A 26,524-nucleotide genomic window follows, 5' to 3' on the forward strand; every position below is an offset into this window, starting at 1 on the left:
CCTTCCTCAAAGCAAAAGATATATTTAAAAAATATTCCCCATATGATAACATTTTTACCTAGCAATTAATCTTTCTAAATATTTTGCCACAAAGTACGTTACATAACTCTATTAGAGTTAAAAAGGGAATCACAAATATATAGGTTTGCAAGGTAGGAATTGGGTAGACCTCTCAGGACAGAGGTTATAGTTACTCACTTTTAATCATATTTACATCATTGGCACCATCTCCAATAGCCAGAGTTACCGCTTTCTTATATTTCTTGACTAGATCGACAACCATCGCCTTTTGCTTGGGAGTCACTCGACAGCAAATCACTGAATGGCACTCGCAGGCCAAGTCCACAAAAGTCCTTTGTCGTATTTCCTTCATACTATCTACCTTCTGCTTGTTCAACAGCTCCTTCTGCTTTTCCTCTGCTGTTCTGGGGATCTTCAGCTTCAAGCGCTTCTTTTTCTTTTTCTTCTTCTCCAGAAGAATTTCATTCTGCATTTCCGGATGGAACAGGGACAAATGAGACTAATTGTATATATACCATTTGTGATATGTTGCACTCATCACTTAACTTCCAGACAAAATGGCATGCCTCCTGATTTCTATACATCAGGCACTGGGTTGACTATTTTATATGAGAATGACAACTTGTAATAAATAAAATTCTAGTAATTGAATTTTATACTAAGTAAATTGGGGGGGGGGGGAGGGAGAAGAGTAGAATCATGGCTGAATATGGTTTCTGAAATCTTTTCCTCATTTTTAGGAATGTGCGTTCATTTGAGATGTAGTTGACATGTCACATGTTTGTTTTTAACCTAAAACAGAAAAACCCCTCAAATGTTTATTTCACGTATATTATCAATATGGCACCCTATTGACCACACTGCTCTCCCTGGAATGAAAAAACAAAACTTAATAAGGGAAACCAAACAAAATGAGTTAAAAGCTAGACCTGATCTCTTGATATAATATTGTGTGCCCTGTTTACTAAAGTGCAGTAAGGTTTTACAGTTACTGCATGCAAATTGCTAAAATTTATGAAGTAAATGTATTGCCTCTGCATGAACTACTGGAATAGTGGATACTACCATGCAGTTGGGTACACCTCTTGAGGTGATGATAACTGGGCCATGTTATCTACCACATTAATAGTTAACAAGTAATACTTAGAGGCGCATTTCTTGCCCCCTTCAGTGTTAGGTGGTTAATGAGTAAATTACTGAACACTATTAGGGCATCACATTAACTGTCAGCACACATGTTAACTACACTAACAGCTGATGCAGCTTAGTAAGGAGGGCCCTAGGTGCAATATCCTCATTCACACACCCTTGCAAATAAAGATAAAATTGTTTCAGCATGAGGCGCAAGAAAATGTTACACCATGAGCACAGGATCTCACATTAAAATTAAACTTTATGCTCATTAATGAGTGGACAATTTTGAAAGCCACTAATGCAGCAAACAACTTTTACACAAACTGGATGTCTGAAATTTGAACCCAAAGTTCTCTCACTATTCCACAACGCACAATTTTTGATACATTTAAATCAGGGGACACATATATGGAATAAGTCTACGCATTTAGGGTTCCTCTTTACTAAGCTGAGGTAAAAAGGGGGCCTGTGCTAGCGTCAGCATGTGCTTCTGAAGCACGCTGAGGTCCTCTTTTACCGCAGCAGGTAAAAGGCTGGCTATTTTTGAGGAAAAGAAATGGCTGTGCGGTAAGTGAACCACTTGCCGAGTGGCCATTTAGAGGGGGAAGCACTTAAGGGCTCCCAAAATAACCTGGTGGTAACCACGCAGCCCAACTACCGCTGGGTAAGAACTGGTGCTACAAAAATAGAAAATATTTTTTTAGTGCCAGAAATGGCATGCACTGGGGGTGGGAATTACCGTAAGGTTCCTGAAGTAGTTTTGGATTGGTGCGCTGCAAGCCTGTTGGCGAGCGCCAACCCTTTAGCAAAAGAGCCCTTATTGTGTGACAACAGAAAAAAAAGAATATACAGCAAGTGCAAAGCCTGTGTGGCAGATGACATGGGCCCACTATGTGTTTATGTTTATTACAGTCACTTGATATTCCGCGTTATCTGTACCAACAGGACAATACAGTTTACAAAAACAAATAGAGAAAAGAACACCATATTGATGACAGAAAAGTTAAACAGTCACAACATAAGATACTAGGGTTAACAGTAAAAAAAAAAAAAGGGGGGGGGGAGAAGAAAAAATTACAGGAAGGTGACAGTGAACAGGGGAGCATTGAAGCATATGCCTAAAGTTATCTTCAAAATGATAAGTTTTCAATAGTGCTTTTAAACCTAGAGAAAGACTCTTCTACATGTATTGTTGGTGGAAGACCATTTCATAGACATGGAGCCAAAAAGAAAAAGCAGAGTGCCTAGTGGATTCTAAGTGAGCAGAATGGGGGTGGGGGGGAGGAATTACCAACCGGTGAGTGTCCAAAGGGTGTAGGGTACATGGAGGGGTGAAGGAAGTGTGTGTGAAGACAGATAATTCCTGAGTAATAAGATCTGTAGGTGAGGCAAAAAAACAACTTTAAACTGCACCCGAGCATGAACAGGCAACCAATGCAGATGGAAGAAAAGTGGGGATGCTTGATCAGACCTTTTTACACTGCAATAAAAAAAAATACATAAAAAAATTGTACCATGGTGTTTCATAATACTTGTATTCATTTAAGTTGGCTTTTTGGTAAACCTGTATAGACAGGGCAGACATGTACTTGCATGGCGCACTTTACATGCAGTGACAGCATGGGTTCACTGCAGGTAAGGTGGTGGAGACCAACTCCATAGATAAAGTATGCACAGGCAAACCAGGTTGGCCCATCCCACACCATGAACACATTCTACCTTTCCCCTCAAGATCTGATCCCCCTCCTGCACTCTGACTGTACGTTGAAACCTCCTCTTAATCTCCTCATAATCTGATCCGATTCCCCCCTCCCCTGGACAAGAAAACCCTGGGACCTTCCCAGGAGTCTGCACTGGTAGTTCAGTGGTCCTCCTCCACCACTACCCGGTCTGGCACCAGAATCCAAAATGGCACCTCTGCCCCCTAATTGTAGTCTTGGGGTACTAGCTCTAGGGGTCATCCTTCCATAAAAGAGAAATGAATCCTAGCAGCAGTACCCAGAGTGCCCCAGGTACAAAAACTTAGATTGTGAGCCCGCTAGGGACAGAGAAAGTTACAGAACTGTGTAGGTCCAGTAGTGCTATAGAAATGATTAGTAGCAGTAGGAGGAGGAGGTAGAGGCACCATTTCGGATACCAGCGCCAACCCATGGATAGGTCCCAGGGTTGAAAAGAGGAGGGAAAAAAATCTGAAGATAATGCGGGTATGTCGCTGCTGCAGCACTTCACTTGTTAGCAGCATCACTACTAGACTGCTCATATTGCAGCTGTACTTAACCTCCTCCATGAGGTGGCAGTAACTGCAGCCACACTAATGGAAGTTGTGACAGCTAGCACACAGCAATGACCTGCACACTAGCAGTCACAGAAGGCCACCCCTCCATCCCGTTCATGACTATGCACCACCCTTTGCAGCGTGCATTATACACTGTGTGTTGAACATTAGTGCAAACACACACTAACTGCTTAATGCAGCTTAATAAAAGGGCCACTAGCTGTGTTATTTTCCACGTAAAAAGCACCTCCTAAAAAATACAGTCTGCTTGGGTTACTTTGCACCTTCAAAAAGTTTGAAAATACTTTCACATAGAAAAATGTTGCCAGATCCATAGGTGAAAAGTACCCCTGCAAACTGCCCTGATGTGTAGAGTATGAAAATTCCACCCCTCCCCCTGTTAATCTTTTCTAAACCTTATTTTGTAAAACCGCTACAGAGTTAAAACATGCTAACTTGGATTACAACGTACTATATAATCGGAGTGCACATACCAGCCAAGAGCCTGTGATAACCAAGGCTTGTTTTCTGTCAGTAGGGAAAAAAGGTTCATGTTGAGAAGTTGCCGAGTTTGCCCCAGCTCGGTTTCTCTGATTTTCCATTCTTGTTTGAAGAAGGGTGCTGGAAAAAGAATTATAAATTGCTGATCATGTTCTAGCCACTGCATCTATTGACTCAATATCCTTCTAAAGCCAGTGACAGCTCTCCAATCCAACCCCAGTATAATTAAAGAATCTGTATATGCAAGGCTAGCATTCTCCTGCACTACCTAGCACCTTATTATTTCCCATTTAAAGATGTCCCTAGAATGACCAGAAAATATGGTGTTTTAGAGGCAATTACAGTAACAAGTTGCTTAGGTGTGAGTGTCAAGTAGGTGCCTATTTATAGCCTACTATATACATGTAGACATCCCAAAAGGCTGAAATGGACATCCACTTGCTTGAAACATCCAAGTACAGGTTGTGGAAAGACAGAAAAGGGATGTCCAACACTGCAGTACATCCAAATAGCAAGAGGGCGTGGTTTGGGTGCGATTAGGGAGAGCCTGAAATCTGGACACTCAACAGCAATTAATGAAGGGGAAGAAACGACCATGTCTAAAAAAGGACGTGATGCTTTAGAACTGTTTCAGGCATGCGCAATGTAGAAAAGGTGCCTTGACTGAGCAGCTGTCCACTGGGGGGGGGGGGGGGATTAAGCCATCACACCACCTTAATCCCCAGTGGCTGCTGTTCTTGTCCCACTTCTCTCAAAGTGAAATCAAAAGGAGATACTAGGCTCTACGAGAACTTCAGGTATTATGGGCATTCTTAAAGCACGAAGCAAGTTTAAGAAGTGGCCTAGTAGTTAGTGCATTGGACTGTAAACCAAGGGACTCGCATTTAAATCCTATTAAACTCTTATTTTGTAATTGTGAGCCCTCTAAAAACAGAAAAATATCTACTGTACTTAAATAAATAAGCCAACTGCAAGCTTAAAGGCTATAGAAGTGGTATACATTCAGGTATAGTAGGTATGGAGGGCTCACAATTACAAAATAAGAGAGGCAAAGTGGGACTTAACCCGAGTCCCTTGGTTCACAGTCCACTGACTGCACCAACCGTTAGGCTGCCCCCTCTGCTCTGCACCGATGTCTGTGTGGCCATTTTCAACGAACGCTGCCATACAGACATCCATATCCCTCATCTCCCCCATTTATAATCTGGGTGTTCCAGTCTGCAAAATGGATCTTCATGCTGGATGTTGCTAGTGTATGGATGTCATTCTCACTTACTTTCAAACAGGAAATCTTGACGTATTTCCTGTTTGAAATACATGCGAGATGGACTTCTGTTTGGGATGTTCTGACTTTTTTTTCAAACATACCCCTGTGTGTCTTTATAAAACATTAGGGCTAAAATAATAGAAATTGCTCTTAGATTGAAGTCATGGACATTTACACCTGCATGTGGTCTTCGTAAAATGCATGTTGTGACTCCATTCATGCTCCACCCATGAACACACCTATATCTGGGTCACTTAATGTGTGCCTACTTGCTGCATAGTCCCTACGATACTATTATAAAAGGCCTTTATAATATTACCCCATTTTTTTTTACCAAGGCTGGGAAAAAGGGCTTTTTTAAATGGGGGCAGTAAATGGCTGTGCAGTAAAATTAAAAGTAGCATGTGGCTATTTACTGCCCGAGCCCTTACCACCACCTACTGACATAGCGGTAAGGGCTCACGCACTACCTGCGTGGTGGTAATCAGGCAGCGCACATCAATGTGGCCACAATACCGATTACTGCCAGGAACCCCCCCCCCCCCCCCCCCCCACGGTAGAAATAGAAAATTATTTTCTACTGCAGGAAACAGCACGTCAACTTTGGGAATTACCAGTGGGCGTCCACATTATCCCGGCGATACTGCCGATTTGGCATGTGCTACCCATGCATTAGCCCTACTGCTGCTTAGTAAAAGAGCCCCTTACAATTTTCCAAAATCTGTGCAAAGCTTCTCAGGAGCAGAGTTTATTGCAACGAATTGAATATCCGGGTTTATGTGGTTAGCTCTTTCTTATGCTGTCATTGCATAAAGATAGGACTGACTTTTATGCAGTCCAATTTAATCACTAAACTGTTAAGCACTGCTAAGTATTACCACAGGCTGCTAAAGTGAAAGATGGCTATTTTGTGGGCAGTGTGGAGGTGGAGTTGATATTCAAGTGTTGAATATCAACTCCACCTTCACACTGCCCACAAAATAGCCATCTTTCACTTTAGCAGCGCTAACTGGTTAAGTGTTGCTGAATATCAGCAGATAGCCCCAAACGATTTAACTGGCCAGGAGCCATTTCTGACAAGTTACATCACTAAGAGGCCCTTTTACTAAAGGGTTGCCACGCGGCAACCTGAAACCACCGCCGGCACCAAAGCAGCCGCTGATGGTAGTTCTGCCTTAGGTACCGCAGGGCCCTTTTTACAGCAGCTTGATAAAAGGACCCCTTTGTTTTTATTTAAGAGTTGATATTCAGTGGCCTGACCCAACCTCTTATTCTTGCTGCATCAGTACACAGTGATCTCTGTACAGATTTTAACCAGTTAGATTTGGTGACATATGTGGCTGCTTTAAAATTTAACATCATCTTTGTGCAGTTGGGTTTAACCAGATATTCAGCCACAAACTCAGCTAGTCAGCTGTGCTGAATATAATAAAATTAACTGCTGCTCAGCGGCTCCCTGTTCCAGTTACCTGATGTCCTCGCCATAACGGATATCTGTGTCATCTGTTAGAAGTTCACAAGAAAATCCTATGTTTTCTGCAGTTTCTGTGAAAATTTTTTTTAATATACATGCATATTATTATCCAGTTAAAATTATAAAAAAATGCACTTAAGTGATATGTAACTTGTTTTACCAAATGTCTCAAAATCGTCAAAGTTTGAATAAGGAAAGTTAAATGAACAATAAAAAAGGAATCAATCACTATTTTTTGGTTTCACGTTCACAAAAAGCCCAAAAGATGTGTTAAAATAGTCCACTGGTTCCCAAAACTGGTCCTGGAAGTCCCCCAGCCAGTCAGGTTTTCAGGATACCCACAATGAATATTCATGAGAGAGATTTGCATGCAGTGGAAGCATTGCATACAAATCTCTCATATGAATATTCGTTGTGGCTTTGCCAGTACCTGAATTCAAAGCTACCTTTAAATTGGTTACAGCTAAACATAGTTCCTCTTTAGCCCTGCAAAGTATAAATCTCCTAATTGCGGCAAAATGAAAATTGGCGCGCATCCATTTTGGACCCGAAACCTTACCGCTAATCGGGTAACGCAAGCACATTACCACATGCTACCTGATTAGTGCAGAAGTAGCGGGGGAGCCTTTACCACCACCTAAAATAGGTGGCAAAGGGCTCCTGGCAGTAATGGCCACAAGCTAACGGGGAAATTAGCACGTGGCCATTAAAAAAAAAATGGCCCAACAGCAGCTATATTTTTGCCATGCTAGAAAGTGGCCGGAACGTGTGGCAAACCCATGCGGTAATCACAGCACCGGACACTTTCTATCGCCCTTAGTAAAAGGACCCCTTAGCGAGTGCTAAATGCTAAGAAGCCTGTAAGAATAAAATGGGCTTCTTTGCATTTAGCACCCGCTAAATCTGTTAGCACCCCTTAGTAAAAGAAGCTCTATGATAAAGCAACTTTTGTCAGTCCTCACACAGTATAGATTTGTTTTTGTATAAAGGGTTCTATTTCAAATCTATTTTATTTCTCAACAACATGAAATATTTAACGTTTCATATGATGATAGAACAAATAACCTGGAGATGCTTAGCACTATCATAACTGCAATACCTTTCTTGTCACCAGTAAGCACCCAGATTTTAATATCAGCCTTGGCAAGCTTTGAAATTGTTTGAGGAACGCCATCTTGCAATTTGTCTTCAATAGCAGTAGCTCCCAGTAGCTGTAAGACATTGGAATGAACAGTAAGAACATAAACAACACTTCTGGACCAATATTTGAAAGATTAATGTGGTTTGAACCAGCTGTTAACTTCATAAATCAAATTGGTTAAAAAGTCACTGTGCAAACAGATCACCTGAACAAAAAGGAATCAGGTCAGGGAAAGACCAAGGCTTAAAAATTCAGGGACTCTGTGACAAAACAGTGGGTTTTAAGCCTGTAAACCATACTGATTATTTGAGTGTATTTCCCTAGTTTGGCCAGCAGATGGGCATGTTTATGTTTAAAGCTGTTACAGAGAAATGACTGAAAACGTGTTGTTCTGGACTCTGACTGGCCCAGGAGCTCAATTCATTTAGGATATACTGGCTTTTTCTCCAGACAGGGAGAAGAGAAATAAAGATATCTTTCTAAGGCCCTATGAACGGTTATATTTGATAACTTGTGAGCACCTATATGTCCTGATCCCCCCCCCCCCCCCCCCCCCAAAGTACTATTTAGATAGTAAACAAATGTTTAGTGTTGTGACACCAGGCCCTCAAACATACCAAAAAGTGCTAGAGTATCAAAAATCAGGTGCAGAAGCAAACACAAAACTCTGCTTGGGGATCTAGATCCCAAGTCATACAGCAGTGGTCCAAAAATCTGTCCTGGAGGAACTCCAATCAGTTAGGTTTTTAGGCTATCAGCAATGAACATTCATGAATTAGATCTGCAGAAAGCAATTCCCACTACTTAAGAGAAGCATTTTGACAGGTTTATCAGAGGTCCTTACAATCAGATTGGTTTCAATTTCTTCGTACACTTTATCCAGGGCTTCATCGCGGTTACTTGTGACCACACTGGCTGCCATGTACTTCTTATACCACTTCTCAAATTCAACAGGCTCGATGTCCTTATAGCACAGGCACAGTGTCCTTAGGGTTTCATTTGCAAAAAACTGTATGAAAACAAGATGAGAGGATGCATCCACCTCAAGCAAACACTGGGAAAGCAATTTCATATGGCATGCTGCATCATGTAATCAGGAACCCCGAAGGGAAACATATGATACTTATCTATTAAATCACCAATTGCAGCCTAAGAAGTGTTAGAATTGGGGCAGATTAAGCTGCACTACATTGTGTTCAACATTTGGAAAGAAATAAATCCGAGTTGTGGAATTAAGCACTCTTAAAACCTTTGCCAACACAGGCACATATACTACCTTAATACATTTCAAACAGAAAAGGAACTAAGCATTTGTTTACACTTTCTAACAATAATAGAACCAGGGGACATAAAATGAAGCTAGAATGTGGTAGATTTAAAACAAATAGGAGAAAGTTTTTCTTTACTCAATGCGTAGTTAGACTCTGGAACTCCTTGCCAGAAAATGTAGTGACAGCAGTGGCGTAGCTACGTGGGGCCTGAGGGGGCCGGGGCCCCCGCAGATTCACCACAGGACCCCCCCTCCCGGCGAACCCGCCCCCGCCGCCGCCTACCTTTACTGGCAGGGGATCCCACTCCCCGCCAGCCGACGTCTTCTCAGTCCTTCCTGCTCTTCAATTTGTTTGCTGACGTCCTGCACGTACAACGTGCAGGATGTCAGCAAACAAATTGAAGAGCAGGAAGCGACTGAGAAGAAGACGTCGGCTGGCGGGGAGTGGGATCCCCCGCCAGCAAAAGTAAAGGTAGGCTGCAGCGGCGGCGGGTTCGCGGCGGCAATGTCGGCGCCGGGGGGGGGGGGGGGCGCCGCCGGGGGGAGGGCTAAAATGTGCCCCCTCCCCCGGGCTCTGGACCCCTCCCCCACGGAAGGCTGGCTACGCCCCTGAGTGACAGCAGTTGGCCTTGCTGAGTTTAAAGGGGGTTTGGACAGATTCCTGAAGGAAAAGTCCATTGAACATTATTAAATTTTTGTTTTGTTTTTGGGGTTTTGCCAGGTTCTTGAGGCCTGGATTGGCCACTGTCGGAGACAGGATGCTGGGTTTGATGGACCCTTGGTCTTTTCCCAGTATGGCGGTGCTTATGTTCTTATGTTTTACAAAGGCACGCTTACCAGTTTTAGTGCACACTAATCAGCACCCACTAAACGACAGAGACGTGACTAACATTTAGCGTGTGCTTATTTTTAGCACATGCTAAAAATGCTACTGCGCCTTTCTAAAAGGACTTCCAAGTTAATTTAGGCCAAGTATGTGCATCTGGAGCCTTGTGTACTGAATTATGATTAAACAGGAAGAAAATATGGCTGGGGAGAATCCAACATGTTCAAACCACCTCCCAACTCTTAGGGCCCAATATTCAGCCCATGGTAGTCAGCATTTTTTAAGCTGAAAAGAGACTATTGAAATTTGAAAACTCATCTTATTTTTGATTTTGGTATTGCATGGTTTTTAATTTTGTATTAGTTGTGATTGTGAACTGCCTAGTACAAGGGATACAGCAGTATATAAACTGTAGCATAAATAAATAAAAATAAATAAGCCACGACAGCCACGGGCTACACTAATTCTGGACATTCAATACCAGGTCATGTCTTGGACAGTGCGTTCATCTGAAAGTTAACTGGATACAAGCCAATGTTCAGACTGGTGCCCAGTTGGCTTGGCAGATAAATGAGGACATCTAGTGTGTCCTAACTTCACGCGCTTACTTAACCACTAAGTAGACTGAATATTACTGCTATCGATTAAGAGCCAGCTCTACTCAAGCTCTGATCCCAGATTACTAACCGGAAAGCACCATGATGGACAGAGCTAATAACTGGACAGTGCCATTGAATAAGTTTCTCTAAATATTGGTGGTTGGCATGGTCAAAGTTGGCAGGGGTTTCTCCTGCACACTTTAATTACAGTGAATACTGAACCCTTAGTTTTTAGCCTAGTCAGAGTTGCTGACATTGCAAATCAATCTAAAGCAGGAGTTCTCAACCCACTCCTCAGGGAACACTCAGCCACTTTGGTTTTCAGGATATCCACAATAAATGATACATGAGATAGAATTATCTACTGAACATTCATTTTCACTATGAATATCCTGAAAAATTCAGTAGTTGTGAGCGTCATAAAGATTAAGTTCAGAACCACTGGTCTAGATAGTTATGGTTTTATTTATTAGAAAATTCTGTTATAAGCACAATATATCAACAAATCAAGTAAAAAAAATGTAGTCTCTAGAAAAGGATTAAAATAAAATAATAAAATAAAAAAAAAATCAATGTCTGAGGGACTCAACCTTCCTGAGCTGGAGGGTGGAAAGCACTGGGGAAGGAGTAGTCTATTAGTGGAAGGGGATAGAATTTCTTCCCTAGCTTGAAATATTTTTGCAGATTTACAGTGCCTCTGTGGGTGATAATACTACATAGGATATTTACAGTGGAGTAAAGAAATGTGAACCATACTTACATCTAATGCTTCCTGTGTGTCATCTTTAATGGGGTTGTCTGGGTGTAGACGCTCATAAATAACTGTATCAGCCCCTTTACAGTATAGTTTGATATTACCTTCTGGTTCTTTAACTGTAACAAAATGATAGCATGCTTCAAGTATTCTGAACAGTGAAAACTTCTCAGACGAGGTCTTCAAATTTATCAAATACTGTCTTCTTGTGAAGATTAAGAACTACAGCCCAGCACTACATTACAATTATCAATCAAATCACTAAAGAACCATCAGTAGCAACTCGTTTCACATAGATATTCCACCTATGGCTTGCTTAATTTGTCATCAATTCCACTATAAATGCAGGTTAAACTCTGTACAATAAATTTTATTATATACATATAAAAATAAAATATTGTAATTTTTATATACAATATTCAAAAATGTATTAAAAAAAATATTGCCATAGTAATCAGACTTATCTTTTTCATTCAGACCAATTGCCAACATGGGACATGTTTCAAACTCTGCCTCAGGGCTAGGTCCTGAATACTACCTGCTTATGCGTAATCTTAGGGGTCTAGTATAAGCAGGTAGCATTCAGGACCCAACCTGGAGGAAGAGTTCAAAACATGGCTCATGTTGGCAATTGGTCTCAATGAAAAAGATAAGTCTGCCATTTCAACACATCCCCCCCCCCCCCCCCCAAAAAAAAAAAATATTCAGCCTGCGACGGTCAGCATTTTTTCTTTTTTTTTTAATGTCGCCGGCTAACTTAATCCCAAATATTCAGTGCCGAGCCATGTCCGGACACTGGAACTGAATATTAGGGGCTACACGTTGGCAGGCTGGGCAGCGGAACTTGTGGGCCCAGCCGATATTCAGCCCAGATCCGCATAAGAGTTATGCAGACCCTGGCTGAATATCAGACCAGGACCTGCATAAGTCTTTTTCTTGTGTTTTTAAAAACCTTTTTACTTGAAGTCCCCCTGGAGCCCCTGACATGTTGCATCCCCCCCTCCCAATCTACGACTACAAGCCACTCCCCCTCCCCTAAATGCCACCTGTCCCTACCACAACCCCTTCTGTAGTCCAAGTAGCCCCCCCCCAGTCTACCTTAATACCTGGTGGTTCAGTGGTGGTCATAGGGGGCAGAAGCAGAGCCCCATCACTCCTGCCCCTTGTGGCACCTTTGCAAAATTGCTACCGCGACCTCTTGCAGCAGCTTGCAGTACTTCATGTAGTACAGCAAGCGGCTGGGAGAGATCGAGGCAGCCATTTTGGGAAGATGCTGCAAAAGGCAGGAGTGAGGGGGCTGCACTCCTGCCCCCCAACGAACAATAGTGAACCGATAGGGATTAAGGTAGGTGCAGGGGGCCTTACCTGAACTATAGAGGGGATGGGAACAGGTGGTATTTTGTGGGAGGGGATGCAACACGTCGGGGGCTGGGGGGCTTCAATTTAAAAAAAAAAAAATTGCTTATGCGGGTCCAGGACCAGCCCAGTTCAGCTGAGGCCCACAGAAGCTTAAGAAACAAAACCACAGACAAACCAAGGGGCCCTTTTACCAAACTGTGGTATAAAGTGGCCTTAGCACATCCCTTCGCAGGTCATTCCCATGCATCAAGGTTTTCCCACATGGGCAAAATGAGTTTTCTATTTTTTAAAAAATGGCCACGTGATAACTTTCCCATTAGTGAGTCCCTAACACCACCTATTTTGTAGGAAGCAAGGGCTCAAGTGCTAACCATGCGCTAACCGATTAGCGCAGTACACATCTACTCTCCATCCCTGATCTATTTTTTTTTAGCATATGGGATGCGCACGCAAATGCCAGAATTACCACGGGACATCTGAGCGCACCCCGCAGTAAGGCATTTTAAGTTGTGGTAAGCATGCGTTAGCGCTTACTGCAGCTTCATAAAAGGACTCCCAAATATGTACAATACCTACAACTCTCCCACAAATCCCACCCTGTATTTTCTTTACATCTCTTTACTATAAATCCACATTTGACTTTTGCAATTTAACATTGGGAAGCTATACTCTGATCTTTAGCTTAGAATCAGTTACACACCTATAAGTCTTCTAACATGATATGTAGCAAACTGATAGCAGCAGCTTGATGGTAATACGGGTCAACAATCCGCTTCCCCAGTCTCCTCAGTAGCACTAACTTTCCACCGAAATCAGTCTTTTATAATTTTATAGAAATCTGAGATAGCATCTATAAATGATTTTTTTTCCTGGTATTGCTGTTCTGCTTTTGTTATCTTCTAAATTATGCTGAACTCCATTTTGGAAGTAGAGCTCCTGTCATACTTATGTCACTGTGTGTAACAATGAGACATTTATGCCAATCATGGATGTAAGCTTGGCCTAGGAATCACTGGCATTATCGGGCATTTCATAACTGCACACTTCCCTTTTTAGACATACTTAAGCAAAAAAGCAAAACCTTAAATTTTTTAAAAAGAAATAAAAGTTATGACAGGTCTGAATATTCTTTGTTCATTTCTTTTTCAACTTTTCATGCATTTTTCTTGCTACTATTCCTTTAAAGAACTCCATAAATATCAATTAAACAATTTCTGCTTATCTGTCTTGTAATTATATACATTGTGACCAGAACTTGCCCAAAGGTATCTGATTCCCTAGGTGAAACATCAGCCATGCACCACCAGCCCTACCCCACAATAATTCAGCATCTATCCTTTCCTCCCCCAAGTGTCTACCACCTCTATCCTTCCCTTCCTCTAACCAAGGTGTCTTGCCTCTCTTTCCCTCCCTCCCTCCCCAACCACCAAGATGTCCATTACCTCCCCACTCTTCCCCTCCCACCACAGCCAGAGCAAACTTTTAGCAGCAGGCCTTTAAGCATCCATGCATGCACGCAAGGCCTCCCATTTAACTCGTCTGATGTACTGTCAGAAGAGGTAGGATACAACAGGCCTTGAATGTGCTTGCATTGGATTCTCACAGGCCTGTCGCTCATCAAAACTTTAAAGGGCTGTTTTTCTAGCTGCACTGGTGCTGCGTTGCTGCTCCTGAAGCATGCTTTCCTAGGCAGATGCCTAATGGTATGGCTGGCCCTGCCTGTAGGAAGTAACGTCAACTGTATTTTTTGTGAACTGCCTAGACCACACTGAATGAGACAATTAGTGCTAATAAGTGGCTTTGTAACAAGCAATTATCGGCATTAATTGGAATCAAATAAAAAAGTAGTGTGTGTAAATTTAGGCGCATGATCCGTGCCTAAATTCTGCTTGCATCCCAAAAAAGGGGGCGCAGACAATGGAGGGTCTTGGGCATTCAGGGTGGATCGTGGGCATGATTTTAGGTTACGTGCGCAATTAAAGAATAAGGGTGTTCAGCACATAAGCGGTGGCATTTGCACCACGTTTTCGCCTAAATTTACACATGACCCCCTGGGACTTAAGCACTATTCTATAAACCATGTCTAACTTTAGGCACAGTTTGTAGAATATAAGCAGTTTTGCTTGGTACTGATTTTTTAGGCGCGATTTATAGTAGTCACTCCAATAGGTCATGTAGATTCAATGATTTTGTCTTGAATGCAGTAATAAGTTCTTAATTACATTTTAATTCCATTCTCCTTTTTGTGGATTTAAACTACTTTTCTTCTTTTGGCATATTGTTAACATTATTTGTGCATTATTTTAAAATTTTCTACTTCAACAAACAAAAGGTACCACAATATCAGTACTCACAGACAATATCTCAGTCTTGTCAAAGCAAACCAAAACAAACATGAAGGGCACACTGTGCTCATTTGAACTGTATGGTTGGAAACACTTAAAACAATCTTAAAAATCACGATTAAAATAGCTGAAACCAAGATGGCAGCCACCATTAAAAATGCTTGTTTTTGAAAAATGAATTACATATTCAACGTATTCATGAAGGGCACAATGAGGGCTTTCAAGTCCAAACAAAACTGGGTTTCAAATCTGTAAAAAAAAAAAATCACTATTAACACAGTGAGCTTAGAGCTTAAAGTCTCCAAACAGGTAGAAAAGGCGACGGTCAAAGCCAGGAGGATGCTTGGCTGCATAAGGAGAGGGATGACCAGCAGGGAAAAAAAATTAAAAAAAAGAGGAGATAGTCCCTTGTGTGTCTCTGGTGAGGCCCCATTTAGAGTACTGTGTGCAGTTCTGGAGGCCACACCTAGAGAAAGATATAAACAGGATGGAGTCAGTCCAGAGGTCAGCTACAAAATTGGTAAGTGGTCTCAGTCCCAAACTCCTTATACTCATCCCCAGTCTTCTAGTCTCCATCTTCCCTACATCATACACCTCCCAATCTCTTTCCTTTTGCCTATTTTGCCTTGTTTACCTTTCCATGTTCAATACACATATCCTTAAAACCTTACTATTACTATGTTTATTACATGTTGTAATATTCTCCTTGTAATACTTTATAATTCTATTTACTATGTAAGCCGCATTGAACCTGCTGTGTGGGGGAAAGCGCGGGGTACAAATGTAATAAATAAATAAATAAACAAACATACATCAACATATATACGCTGGAAGAGAGGCGGGAGAGAAGGGATATGATAGAGACGTTTAAATACCTCAGTGGCGTTAATGTACAGGAAGTGAGCCTTTTTCAAATGAAGGAAAACTCTGGAATGAGGGGGCATACAATGAAGCTAAGAAGAAATAGGCTTCGATATAATCTAAGAAAATACTCTTTCACAGAAAGGGTGATGGAGGTGTGGAATGTCCTCCCTGGTGGAGGTCGCAGAGAGGACAGTGTCAAAATTTAAGAACTAATAGGACATGATCTCTTAGGAAAGGAAGAGTTAGTGGTTACCGAGGATGGGCAGACTGGATGGGCCACTTGGCTCTTATCTGCCATCATGTTTCTACATGATGGGCTTCAGCACAGCTAAAATTGCAGATGTGAAAAAAGTGAATCAAACACATCATAAGGGCAGTGGAGTAAGAGGGCTGATCAAAAGCAATACTAAAAATGAATAATTAAATAGATAATAAATTATGCATCTGGCTGTGTGATTAAAAAGTGGGTGAACAAAAACAGATAAATTTATTTTTTTATTTTTGTTACATTTGTACCCCGCGCTTTCCCACTCATGGCAGGCTCAATGCGGCTTACATGGGGCAATGGAGGGTTAAGTGACTTGCCCTGAGTCACAAGGAGCTGCCTGTGCCTGAAGTGGGAATCAAACTCAGTTCCTCAGGACCAAAGTCCACCACCCTAACCACTAGGCCACTCCTCCACATAGGAACGTAAAAACATAAGCACCGCCATACTGGATGAGATTTTTTTTAAATTGTTTTAAAAAGTGTTTTCAACCATACAATTTGAATAAGCATTTTGTAATCTTCATATTTATGCCATTTGTATTTGAAATCAAATATTTTTAGGGCTTTTTTTCACATTTGACATCATGGCAGCCACACTGTTCCCTATGACATCATTAGAACACAAAGGTGGAATGTATGGCATTTAAAACAAAAAAAAATGCTAAATGCATTTTTGGGTGTTAAAATAGTTTATTATGTAAACCTAGCATTTCAGTAAAGATAGGTTATTTGTAATTACTGTCTTAGATGTTTCACAGCTCTCTGAATCAGTGAGCATGTCATGTGATCCACCATTAGTTCAAAAGGAGTGCACCTGTCACAGTCACCAAATGCTGCCAGTACAGTGACCGCTCCCTGGAAGTCCTGATAAGGAATGATTCTGCTAGGTTTTACATTGCTTTATACTTTTTTTCTGTGATTGATTTATACATTTTGTGGATCAGTGAATTTCACATATTGTTTTTATTTAACTTTCTCTGCAGAAAAAAAGGGTATGTTTTGAGTTTTGGTCCCCCCACAAGCATTTTTGTGCTTTACCAGTGTAGTCTGTCAATTAGCATGTTTCATGAATGGTGCTTTTGAGATGATATTTTTCTATTATTTATTGGTTTACTTATTACTCTATTTATGTATTATATAACTGTGATACGTTTAATGATCTTTTTGCAGTTATGTTTTGCGGTGCTGTTTTTACTGTTCTCAAATATTGGCTTTATTTAAGAGTATTGTCTAGCCCCTGAAGCAGCTTCTGCTGGGCGAAACATGGACGTTTTAAAATTTGTTTCCCCAGGAGTTTCCTCTGGTTCTATGTTAGTGACCAGGAGGTGTGACTGGGGTTGGGGTGGGTATGCAAAACGTTTGATGACTGGTTCTGTTACCTCGGGGCCTCTTTGTGCTCTTATTTTTTGCTTTTAAGGTTGCGGTTTTGTCTCATGTTCAAGGTTTGTTTATGCTCCGTCATCAATAAAAATTGTTAAATCTAAAATTTGTTTTCAAAGTCATCTGTGTTATCACCGTTTCTGTTCTGATGCTTTCATTCCTTTTGAAAATTGCAGATTGATTTTACAGCACATTTGAAAAAAAAAAAAAAAAAAACATGCTTTGTTGCATAACCTATGCTTTTACATTTAATAGTTACAAATCTTGGTTTTGTCTGTGTAATTTATTTTTTGGAAGTAAAAAGGGATCCCAGCTAATACTACAATATAATTCCCCTTCCGCTTCCCCTTTCTCAATATGGTATAAGGCAGCAGGGGAGAATCATCTTAAGGAGAGGATCTTGGTGATGGAGGGGGAGGGGGAAAAGAGGAAGTGGGTATCTTAGGGAGAGCAGGAAAGGCATTAATGTTGCAACCTAGCTTATTTCCCATGAATTTGGGCTTGTTAGTTTTTAAAGTTGCGTTTTATTTTCTGAACTCGAAGATAGTTTGTTTTGGGGCTTTTGCTTTTTTTATTTGACTTGATATACTGCCGAGTGTCCACAATTTTCACCGTGGTAACATTGCAAGTATGTCAGCCGGTACTCAGTCCCGCCTTTTCCTGTCCTCTTTTGTTTCCTTATTGGCTATGGAAGGAGTTAATCACAACAGAATTCTTGTGTGTTTCAGCTCTGTACTCATGTTACCAGTAGACTCTAGCCCAGTGCTTCCCAACTGTAGATCATGATCCCAATAGAGGTCACACATGCCATAATTGGTACTGCAACCCAGGTGGGCATTACACAAGTGCATCATTATGATGCACCTTGGATGGGTTGCAGGCACTGCTGCTGCAATTATGGAGTAGTGGCTTGCCTCTTATGTCTTAAAGTGTCATTTTTACCATGCAAAGTGCTTCATCTGCTGACATTCTTTCATTCATTGAGTTTTCCCATTTAGGTTTTAATGGACTCACTTATTGCTGACATCCGTTTTCTGTCACTGTTGAAATCCAAAATAGCAAGAACAGTATAGGTCCTTTCTATTCCCATCTCACTGATTGTAATTGTGGTCTGTGTCCGTGACAGGAAGACAAACCCAAAGTTCCTGGCTGCAGTTACCAGTGCTCCCTCATCTGGCGAAGCTGCTTGATAGGTGATATCACCTACAATATTAGATAGAATGAGAATTCTGAAGTGTATGAAACAGTATGCATTAGTCCTTTTATTTGTTTAAAATATACTTATAATCCAGCAATCAAAAATCCTTGGCAGAATCCACAGAAACACATTTATTTTTTTTTACAAGTCGAATGTAAAATAAAATTTTAAAAAAGAGTATCAATATAGCTAGCTATAGCTTAAAAAAAAAAAAACAGTGAAGCCTTCAACTTTTTTCCTAAAATCAGAATTTATCGTGCAGTTTTCAAAGCTCACCTTCTGTCCGATCCACCATTACGGTGTGGCAAATTGCCAAGAGCTTAAAAAATTGTTGAACATCTGGATCTTTTCCCGATTTGATCTGCTCAATCAAGAAACTGTCGCTAAAAGAGAGCTTTCCATCTGCATACATATTCCAGCTCAGGTCAACCTGCTGCAAGATTCATTGAAAATTAAATATCAGAAACACTGGTTAGAGACTGATCTGTAAAAGTGTGGCTAAATTCTTTAAACTGCTTTCTACTTGCAGACTGAGATGCAGTCACCTTTGGCTTCATTTCTTTGTATGTTATTGCTGTCAGCAAACCCCCCTTCTCTCACACCCAACTGTTTTTCATGTGTAGCCCTTCTCAGTAATGAAATTTGCTATGTTATAAGTGTAAATGCATATACAATGTAGATAATGAGCACGGGTGTGCACCTTGAAACAGAGCAAAAGTGCACTTTGAAACAAGGCAAAAAGGCAAAAGCTGTGTGAGTCGGAGACTCATGATTTGATAAGACATTCTTGCGTGCAAGCAAGCGTGGGAAAGGGGCAAGTACAAGAAAAATGTGGTTTAACGACAGAGAAAAAGAAGATCGTATTGAAAGAAAACAGAATGATATTTGAGGAAGATAATTTGTTAAACCTATGTGAAAATAAAGGATATATAAGCAGTTGGAGAAACAGTGGCAGAGAACACTTATGTGTAGCAGCGGCTGTTTTCCCATGAGAAACTATTGATTTTATTTGTACTTAGAAAAAAATAAACTAAATTGCCTCTCTCATACGTGGCCTTCCTTAGTCTTTTATCACCTTAATTTTGTGGGTGGTTGGTACATAGTAATTTAGGGTGGTGGTAAAAAGACTAGCATTTAAAGCAACAATCAAGAACTTATGGCTATCTAATTAATTTTTAATTTTTTTTCTATGATAATAGGATCCCCCAGAAATGTGCCTTCTCTGTCCACACAGAGGAACACATTGGACGCCTGATCCTAAGCTGAATCTGTCACTGGAAGGAGGAATGTTCTCTCAAAATTGGAGGAAACTATGAAAGTCTTACATACAGAAATCAGCATATTCCATAAAGTAGTCCGGCGAGTAGGAGAGGTTATGTTCACCACTACACAGCCCAGGGTGAAGCATCAGATGTGACCTATCAGGTCACTTGCCAAAGACTGCAGTTCACCCAAAGGCAGGTTAGGCTTGATCACACTACATGCTGAAACAAAGGGAAGAGAAAACCACAGATCCAGGGAGATCTATAATGTGGAGAGTCCAGTTACTGAGGAGCCCATTGGTATCAGAGGGAGAAGTAATCAAGTGTCTATCTGCCTGGAAAAATAAAAGGGTAGACAACAGCTGTGAAGGACTTTCTGCCCAGGTGCATCCCTTTATCACATTTGAATAGGTTCACTGACAGGGGATGATCAGAAGCAAACGCCGGCACTAGAGGCTGTTAGCGCCATACTAGCGCCGGCGTTTGGTACCGCCCCATGACCAGTCCCCGAGCGCGTGAAACAATGTGCTCGAGGGCTCTGAACGCAACTAGCATGCAAATGCATGCTAAACAGGGCTAAACATATTCATCCCCAATGATCAGCGACCAGCACGCCAAAGATTGGGTTGCTGGCCGCGGCAAACCCTACACCACCTCCAAGCTAGCGTTAGGGTTTGCAGATCAATGGGGAGGAATGTGAACCCTGTCCAGCATGCATTTGCATGCTAGCAGGCCCCCATTTCCCCCCAACAAAGCAACCCCCCCCACCAGCGACAGGGGGCTGGAGGTCCGGTGGATCTCCGGTCCCCCCAATTGCCCCCCCCCAACATTTCCCAAACAGTCCCTGATGGCCCAGTGGGTGACCAACCCCCCCCCCCCGAGCAACAAGGGGGCGGGAGGTCCGCTGGACCTCTGGTCCCTCCGACGATCCCCCCCCCCCCAGGTTCAGGGAGGGTTGGAGATCCGGTGGGTCTCCAGCCCACCCTTACCCCCCGGCAAAGGGTCCCTGGTGGTCCAGTGATCAATCCGCCCCCTCCCTCCCTCCCCCCTACCTTGTGGGTTGGAGGAGGGAGGTAGCCCGCCTCCCTCCTCTTCCTTCAACGCTGCAAAACAGCGGTGCCCAGCCCTGCCCAGTGTATCCTGGGATGCACTGAGAGGGGCTACACACCATATAAGGGAGAAACTCCCTTATATGGTGTTAAGCCCCACCAGCTCGGATCTCCAGCTCTCCCTGAACCTGGGGGGGGGGGGGGGGAATTGTCTGGGGGACTGGAGGTCCACTGGATCTCAAGCCCCTGTTGCTCAGGGCAGAGGTAGTTGGGGCCTGGTGGTCCCATGGACCTCCAGCCCCTGTGTTTGACAGGTTTGGGCTTTTGACAGCCCAGACCTGTCAAACAAGTGCGGGAGGATTGTACTGAGCGTATGCTCAGGCACAATTGTCCCGCACTTCTACCCCATGATCAGAGATAATTGTGTGCTTAAATTTGCATGCAATTATCTCTGATCATAGGTCCACCGCAGTTCCAGCGCTACTTTAGAGCGCTGTTTGAAACAGTGCAGGGCTTTTCATCATCTGCTTGTGAGGCAGAAGGGACTTTTATCTCCCAGGTGCATCTCTTACTTCATAGTTAAGGAGCATTCTTTAACTACTTTTGGTATAGTATTTTGTTTTACACTCTTGGTGAGGACAGCAAGTAAAATTTCCTATTCATATCCCCACTTAGGGAATACACCCTCTGTAAATTAGAGGACCTGAGGGAGTTTTGGTGTTTTGTCTATAGCACAAATATGCTGGGTGTGTCTAAAATAGGTACCCACGGCTCTGAAAGTGAAGCTTCAGCTTCTTATATGAAAAAGAATGGCTTCAGTGAAAAGAGAAGGTATTTGTCTAGGGACTATTAGAAAAGAGAACCAAGATGAGGCCTGCAGGTCCAAAGACTGACAATATTTCTACATTTCTTCATATGTACACTAAAATGATCTTCCATTTACTATGTATTTAATGCTAAAAGAGCAAAATAAAACCTCTTACCCTTAAAACTGGTAAAAACTAAAGTATCACAAAAAGGGCTCTTTTCTCTTAACCATTTGCAGTTATAAGAAGCCAACAACTTTCCTTTATTGCGAACTGATATTTTCTGAATGGATACTACTCAAAAGAGGGAAGTAAAAGGATCCAGATTTTTCAATGACTGATCCCCCCTTCACTGTTTGTGCTTTATAAAGATTAAAGCATATAATAGGGGATGGTGTATAATGCTGAACTCTTTAGGATAGTTTGCATAATTTAGACCAAATACGAGTTACCAAAAATAAAAGTATGATTATTGCTTTTCTTAATTGCTTCTTTAGACACTATAAATAGAAATGAAGCCAAAGGAAAGGGTAGAAACATCTTCACCTCTAATTTAACCCAACAGAGAAATACTTGCAAATCAGACCAATGATAAGTGGTCCACAGGAATACATTGTAACAGCTTAACGTTAGAAAGGCCCACACATTCCACTTCCTTGGTTAGGCCAAGGTTTTAAAAGGAATTCTAGATTTCCTAAGCTGCCAAATAAAGTTAGGATAGTGCTGCTGACAATCTGGGAGAACACAGAAGCACTATCCAGTTCGCACCAGGGGTAGAGTCTGGGCAGAGCCAGTATTTATCAAATTTGTCGAGATATTCAATACCACTAAAAAGGTAAGTGCCTGGTTAAAGTTAGGACTAACGTCATCTGGCAAGTTATCTGGGCACTGGTCCAAATACTGGCTGGCATCTAGATAACTTCTAGTAACCAAGACCTGGATGTTCAATGCATGTGCCCAGATTAGGCCCAGCATTGAATATCTGGGTCATATCCTGCCCGTGGCAGTCAGCGTCTTTAAAAATTACTGACTGCTACAGGCTCAATATCAGACTTTGCAGGTTCAGAGTAAAACCTCTACCAGACCATGCATTTGTGGAAGTGAACAGAGAGAATGATCCCAGAGGTCAAAGCTCTCCCATACCTTGCTGGATCCAACCACCAAGAAAGCTATATCCCAAAAGTGGTACTTACCCTCAACTATGTTCCCCATGCCTCCTCAAACAGTATAAAGACTCTGTGAATAACTAGAGACTATACCACAGTTCTATAGTTAATTACACCCAACTATTTACAAGGGGCAGACGTTCCTGCCTCCCCAGCAGTCAAACTTTGACAGATCTTTGTGGATCTGTAAGAAGTCTTTACTTTAATTGGGTGAAATATAAGTTGGCCTCATCGCTGCCAGGATTAAAACTAGATCTAAGTTAAGATAACCCCAATAAAGGATTCTCTCCTGCTCAAGTTGTGAGAATAACCGAATCACAATGGAAAATATTACGAGGCACTAAAGCACTTACCTCATGTTTGTCAGCTGCTTTTCCTCCAATAGCCCTATTTTGTCCTTAAAAAAAAAAAAAAAAAAAATCAAATATATGCACTTTTGATTCTGATGTTCTGGTTCAGGAAACTCATAATTTGAAAATGTTTTCCAAAACAAATACATAAAGGGGGAGATTCTATATATGGCACCTGGAAAATCCGGGGAGAAATCATTTTTGCTTAAGCGTATTCTATAAGATTTAGGAACAGTATATAGAATACGCTCAGTTGATATCCCAATGCCTACAACTATGCGCATCCATTTACACCAACGAAAATGTGGCGTAAATCCCTGCACATAGATTTACATGGACTGGGTCATATTCTATAACAAAGCACATAAATTTGGGAATGGCCAAGAAACTCCCACTTTCCTGCCTATAACCATGCCCCTTTCTGGATGTGTGCATTAGAATTTAGGCACAGTGAGTTACAGCATACGCTTAGCGCGTTATACGTCTAAATTCTAATTATTGCCAATTAGTGCTCATTATTGCTTTTTAAGTGCTGTTAACGCTGACTGGCTTGTTAAGCAAATTATACACGTATTGTTAAGGAACACACAGATTTAGGTGCGGAATGCTAGGCACGATATATAGAATCTGAAGTAAATGACTAAAATTAAACACTGTGAATAATAGTAACCATGGCAATGTTTTTAAACAAAATACAGAAAAACAAGGACAATTCCAGGATTCCAGTGATAGTCAGTTAGTACATAATACCTGCCTACTGGCTTACCATAAAGACAGTGAATGCAGATCTGTCATCATATTTATTGTGAATGTCCTGAAAACGAGAGGCACTGGTATACTACAAGGTTGGATGTGGAAAACCACCAGCCCAGATGTAGAAATCGGGCAACTTAATGGATCTCTTATCAGTGACGTTTCCCAGTTAAATTCCCATAAATCTTGCCATTTCTCTTTTAACTACTATTGCTTATGTACCAGAAAATACATAAATAGTACCCACTAAAAGAACAAATACAAAATGTAAAGACCATCACAATTCTGAGATAACCCCAAATCCCCTTTAAGACTGTCCCATATACTTTACAATGAAGGCCACAGACTATTTTAGTAGCTGCCCTCTGGCCTGATTCCAATCCGTTTATAGTCCTTTGAAAGTGTGGTCTCCAGAACTGTACACAATACTTCAGATTTCACCAGCAACTTATACAGGAGCTCTCCCATTTATTTTTCCCATTGGCTATTTCACTCCCTTTGCACACAATCTTTCTGGCATTTGCTGTCACATGTTGCACCCCCCCCCCCCCCCACCACACACACACTCCACTCCAGCTCTTTTCATGTACAAGAAATCTTCAAGCTCATCCTGAATCTCTCCCTTGGGGTTTTGCAGCCCGAATGCCCGACCTTGCATTTCAACATTAAATCTTAGCTGCCAAATTCTAGACCATTACTTAGCCTTCACTAGATCCCTCTTCATATTACCCACACCTTCCACACTGTTGAGGAGTTTTATATCATTCACACAAAAAAAAAAAGGTAAACTTTTCCTTAACAGCTCTTCCACAATATTCCTTACAAAAACATTGAAAAGAATCAAAGTAACAACCCCTGTGGCATACTTTTGGTAGTACCCCTATCCTCAGCACAAACTCCATTTACCACTCTGTTGCCTTCCACTCCTTTTCTAATCTGGTCACTAAATTTAGGTCCCATGTCAAGGGCACTCAGTATATCTAGTGTATATTCCTCCCTATGCTTGGTCTGCAAGCCTGGCTTGTAAGCACTCAGATCTGCTGTCATCAGCATAAGTTTTGTTTCTCACTACTGCCTATACATTGAGTGCATGAGCTTTATTTCTTAGTAAATAGCAAATATTGGTGTGCACTTTTTGTAAATCACATGACAAGGAGAAACACAAGAGGAACTGAGGCTATGTGGCCCATATATGGCAGACAAAAATTGATATAACCTTGACGGTGAAGTGAGACTGAGGACCCTCCAAAGAAGAAACGTTCCTCCACAAATATGAGCTTAGGGAACAGGGAAGCCAGGTGTTTCATACAACTTGTTTGTTTGCTGTTGCTGCATGGGGGGGATCACGCTTTACAGATAAGGGATTAACCAATGACTGCTAAGTGTGCATGTGAACACAAGCAGGAGAGAATGGTAGAATAAAGGAAATGGCCAGTTTTGTATAATGAGAAAAAGTAACAGAATATAACCATACTAGTAAAAAAAGGCCCGTTTTTGACACAAATGAAACGGGTGCTAGCAAGGCTTTCCTCGGAGTGTGTATGTTTGAGAGAGTGTGTGTGAGAGTAACTCAGAGAGAGAGAGAGTGAATGTGTGTGTGTGACAGAGAGAGAGAGTGAGACTGGGTGCGAGTGTGTCTGTGAGAATGAGAGTGTGTGCCAAGGGCCCCCCCCTCCCTCTGAGTTTCAGGGTCCCCCCTCCCTCCGAGTGTTCTTCCCGCTGCGCTACGGGCGCCTGATGAGCCAGCAGCGGGTGCAGCTCCTGATCCCCGCGGCCTGGCTGCTGCCGTCCACCCTGCTCTTTCCCATCGCCATCCCTGGCGACGCCGTGATCTGCGTCTACTTCTCGTGGGTCTCGCTGCTCTTTAACACGGACTACGCCAGCAACGTGCCCTACTCGCTGTTGCTGATGGCGCTCATCTTCTTCCCCTGGTCGGCTATCGTCACCATGACCAATGGGCGCCTTTTTTCGCAGGTTCTGATGTGGACCTCATTAATGGGTATGGTGACGTCAGCCCGTGCTATGCAGGCTAGCAGACCAACTCCGAAGAAGTCACGAACACAGGCAGCAAAGACCAATAGAACGTTGGAGGTGAGAATTATTATATAGGATATGTGTAATGGAAGAAAACAGGAAAATCCTTATATGAATAGTAAGTTAGATTAAGAGAAATTACATGATTTAGGAGAAGTGAAACTTGTAACAGTATAAAAGTACAGAATGAGAAAGCCAATCTGAACAGTCTTGTTGCTCAGCCTTAGCGTCTTGCTTGGCTGTGTGACAACAACTGCTCCAGAGGGATAATCACTTTTGTAATGACAGAGAAATATCAATAAAGATTTTACTTGGTTGCGCCTAAACTAAGTCTGATTTGTCTCTCTTATTCCAGCCAAGGAGAATTTCTCTACAGTTGAAGTGTTTCCCCTTCTAAGGGGCAGAGAAGGGTAAACACTGGAGTGGAGG

The 26,524-nt window shown here is 41.9% G+C and overlaps 1 protein-coding gene across 5 annotated transcripts in view; it reads right to left on the reverse strand.

Annotated features, from left to right (window-relative positions):
* ATP8B1 (ATPase phospholipid transporting 8B1) overlaps window positions 1-26,524 on the reverse strand; it is a 225,912-nt gene that overhangs the window by 37,326 nt on the left and 162,062 nt on the right. For all 5 annotated transcript variants that reach the window (XM_030192987.1, XM_030192984.1, XM_030192986.1 and 2 more), the window contains 9 exons: window positions 23,312-23,355; window positions 18,952-19,108; window positions 18,492-18,680; window positions 11,269-11,381; window positions 8,658-8,822; window positions 7,772-7,883; window positions 6,668-6,743; window positions 3,925-4,051; window positions 199-487 (listed from right to left, as the gene is read on the reverse strand). In XM_030192987.1, coding sequence (XP_030048847.1) covers window positions 199-487; window positions 3,925-4,051; window positions 6,668-6,743; window positions 7,772-7,883; window positions 8,658-8,822; window positions 11,269-11,381; window positions 18,492-18,680; window positions 18,952-19,108; window positions 23,312-23,355 — 1,272 coding nt within the window. The remainder of the gene's footprint in view (window positions 1-198; window positions 488-3,924; window positions 4,052-6,667; window positions 6,744-7,771; window positions 7,884-8,657; window positions 8,823-11,268; window positions 11,382-18,491; window positions 18,681-18,951; window positions 19,109-23,311; window positions 23,356-26,524) is intronic.

This window comes from Microcaecilia unicolor, chromosome 2 (assembly GCF_901765095.1).
Source record: "Microcaecilia unicolor chromosome 2, aMicUni1.1, whole genome shotgun sequence".
NCBI classification, from domain to species: domain Eukaryota; kingdom Metazoa; phylum Chordata; class Amphibia; order Gymnophiona; family Siphonopidae; genus Microcaecilia; species Microcaecilia unicolor.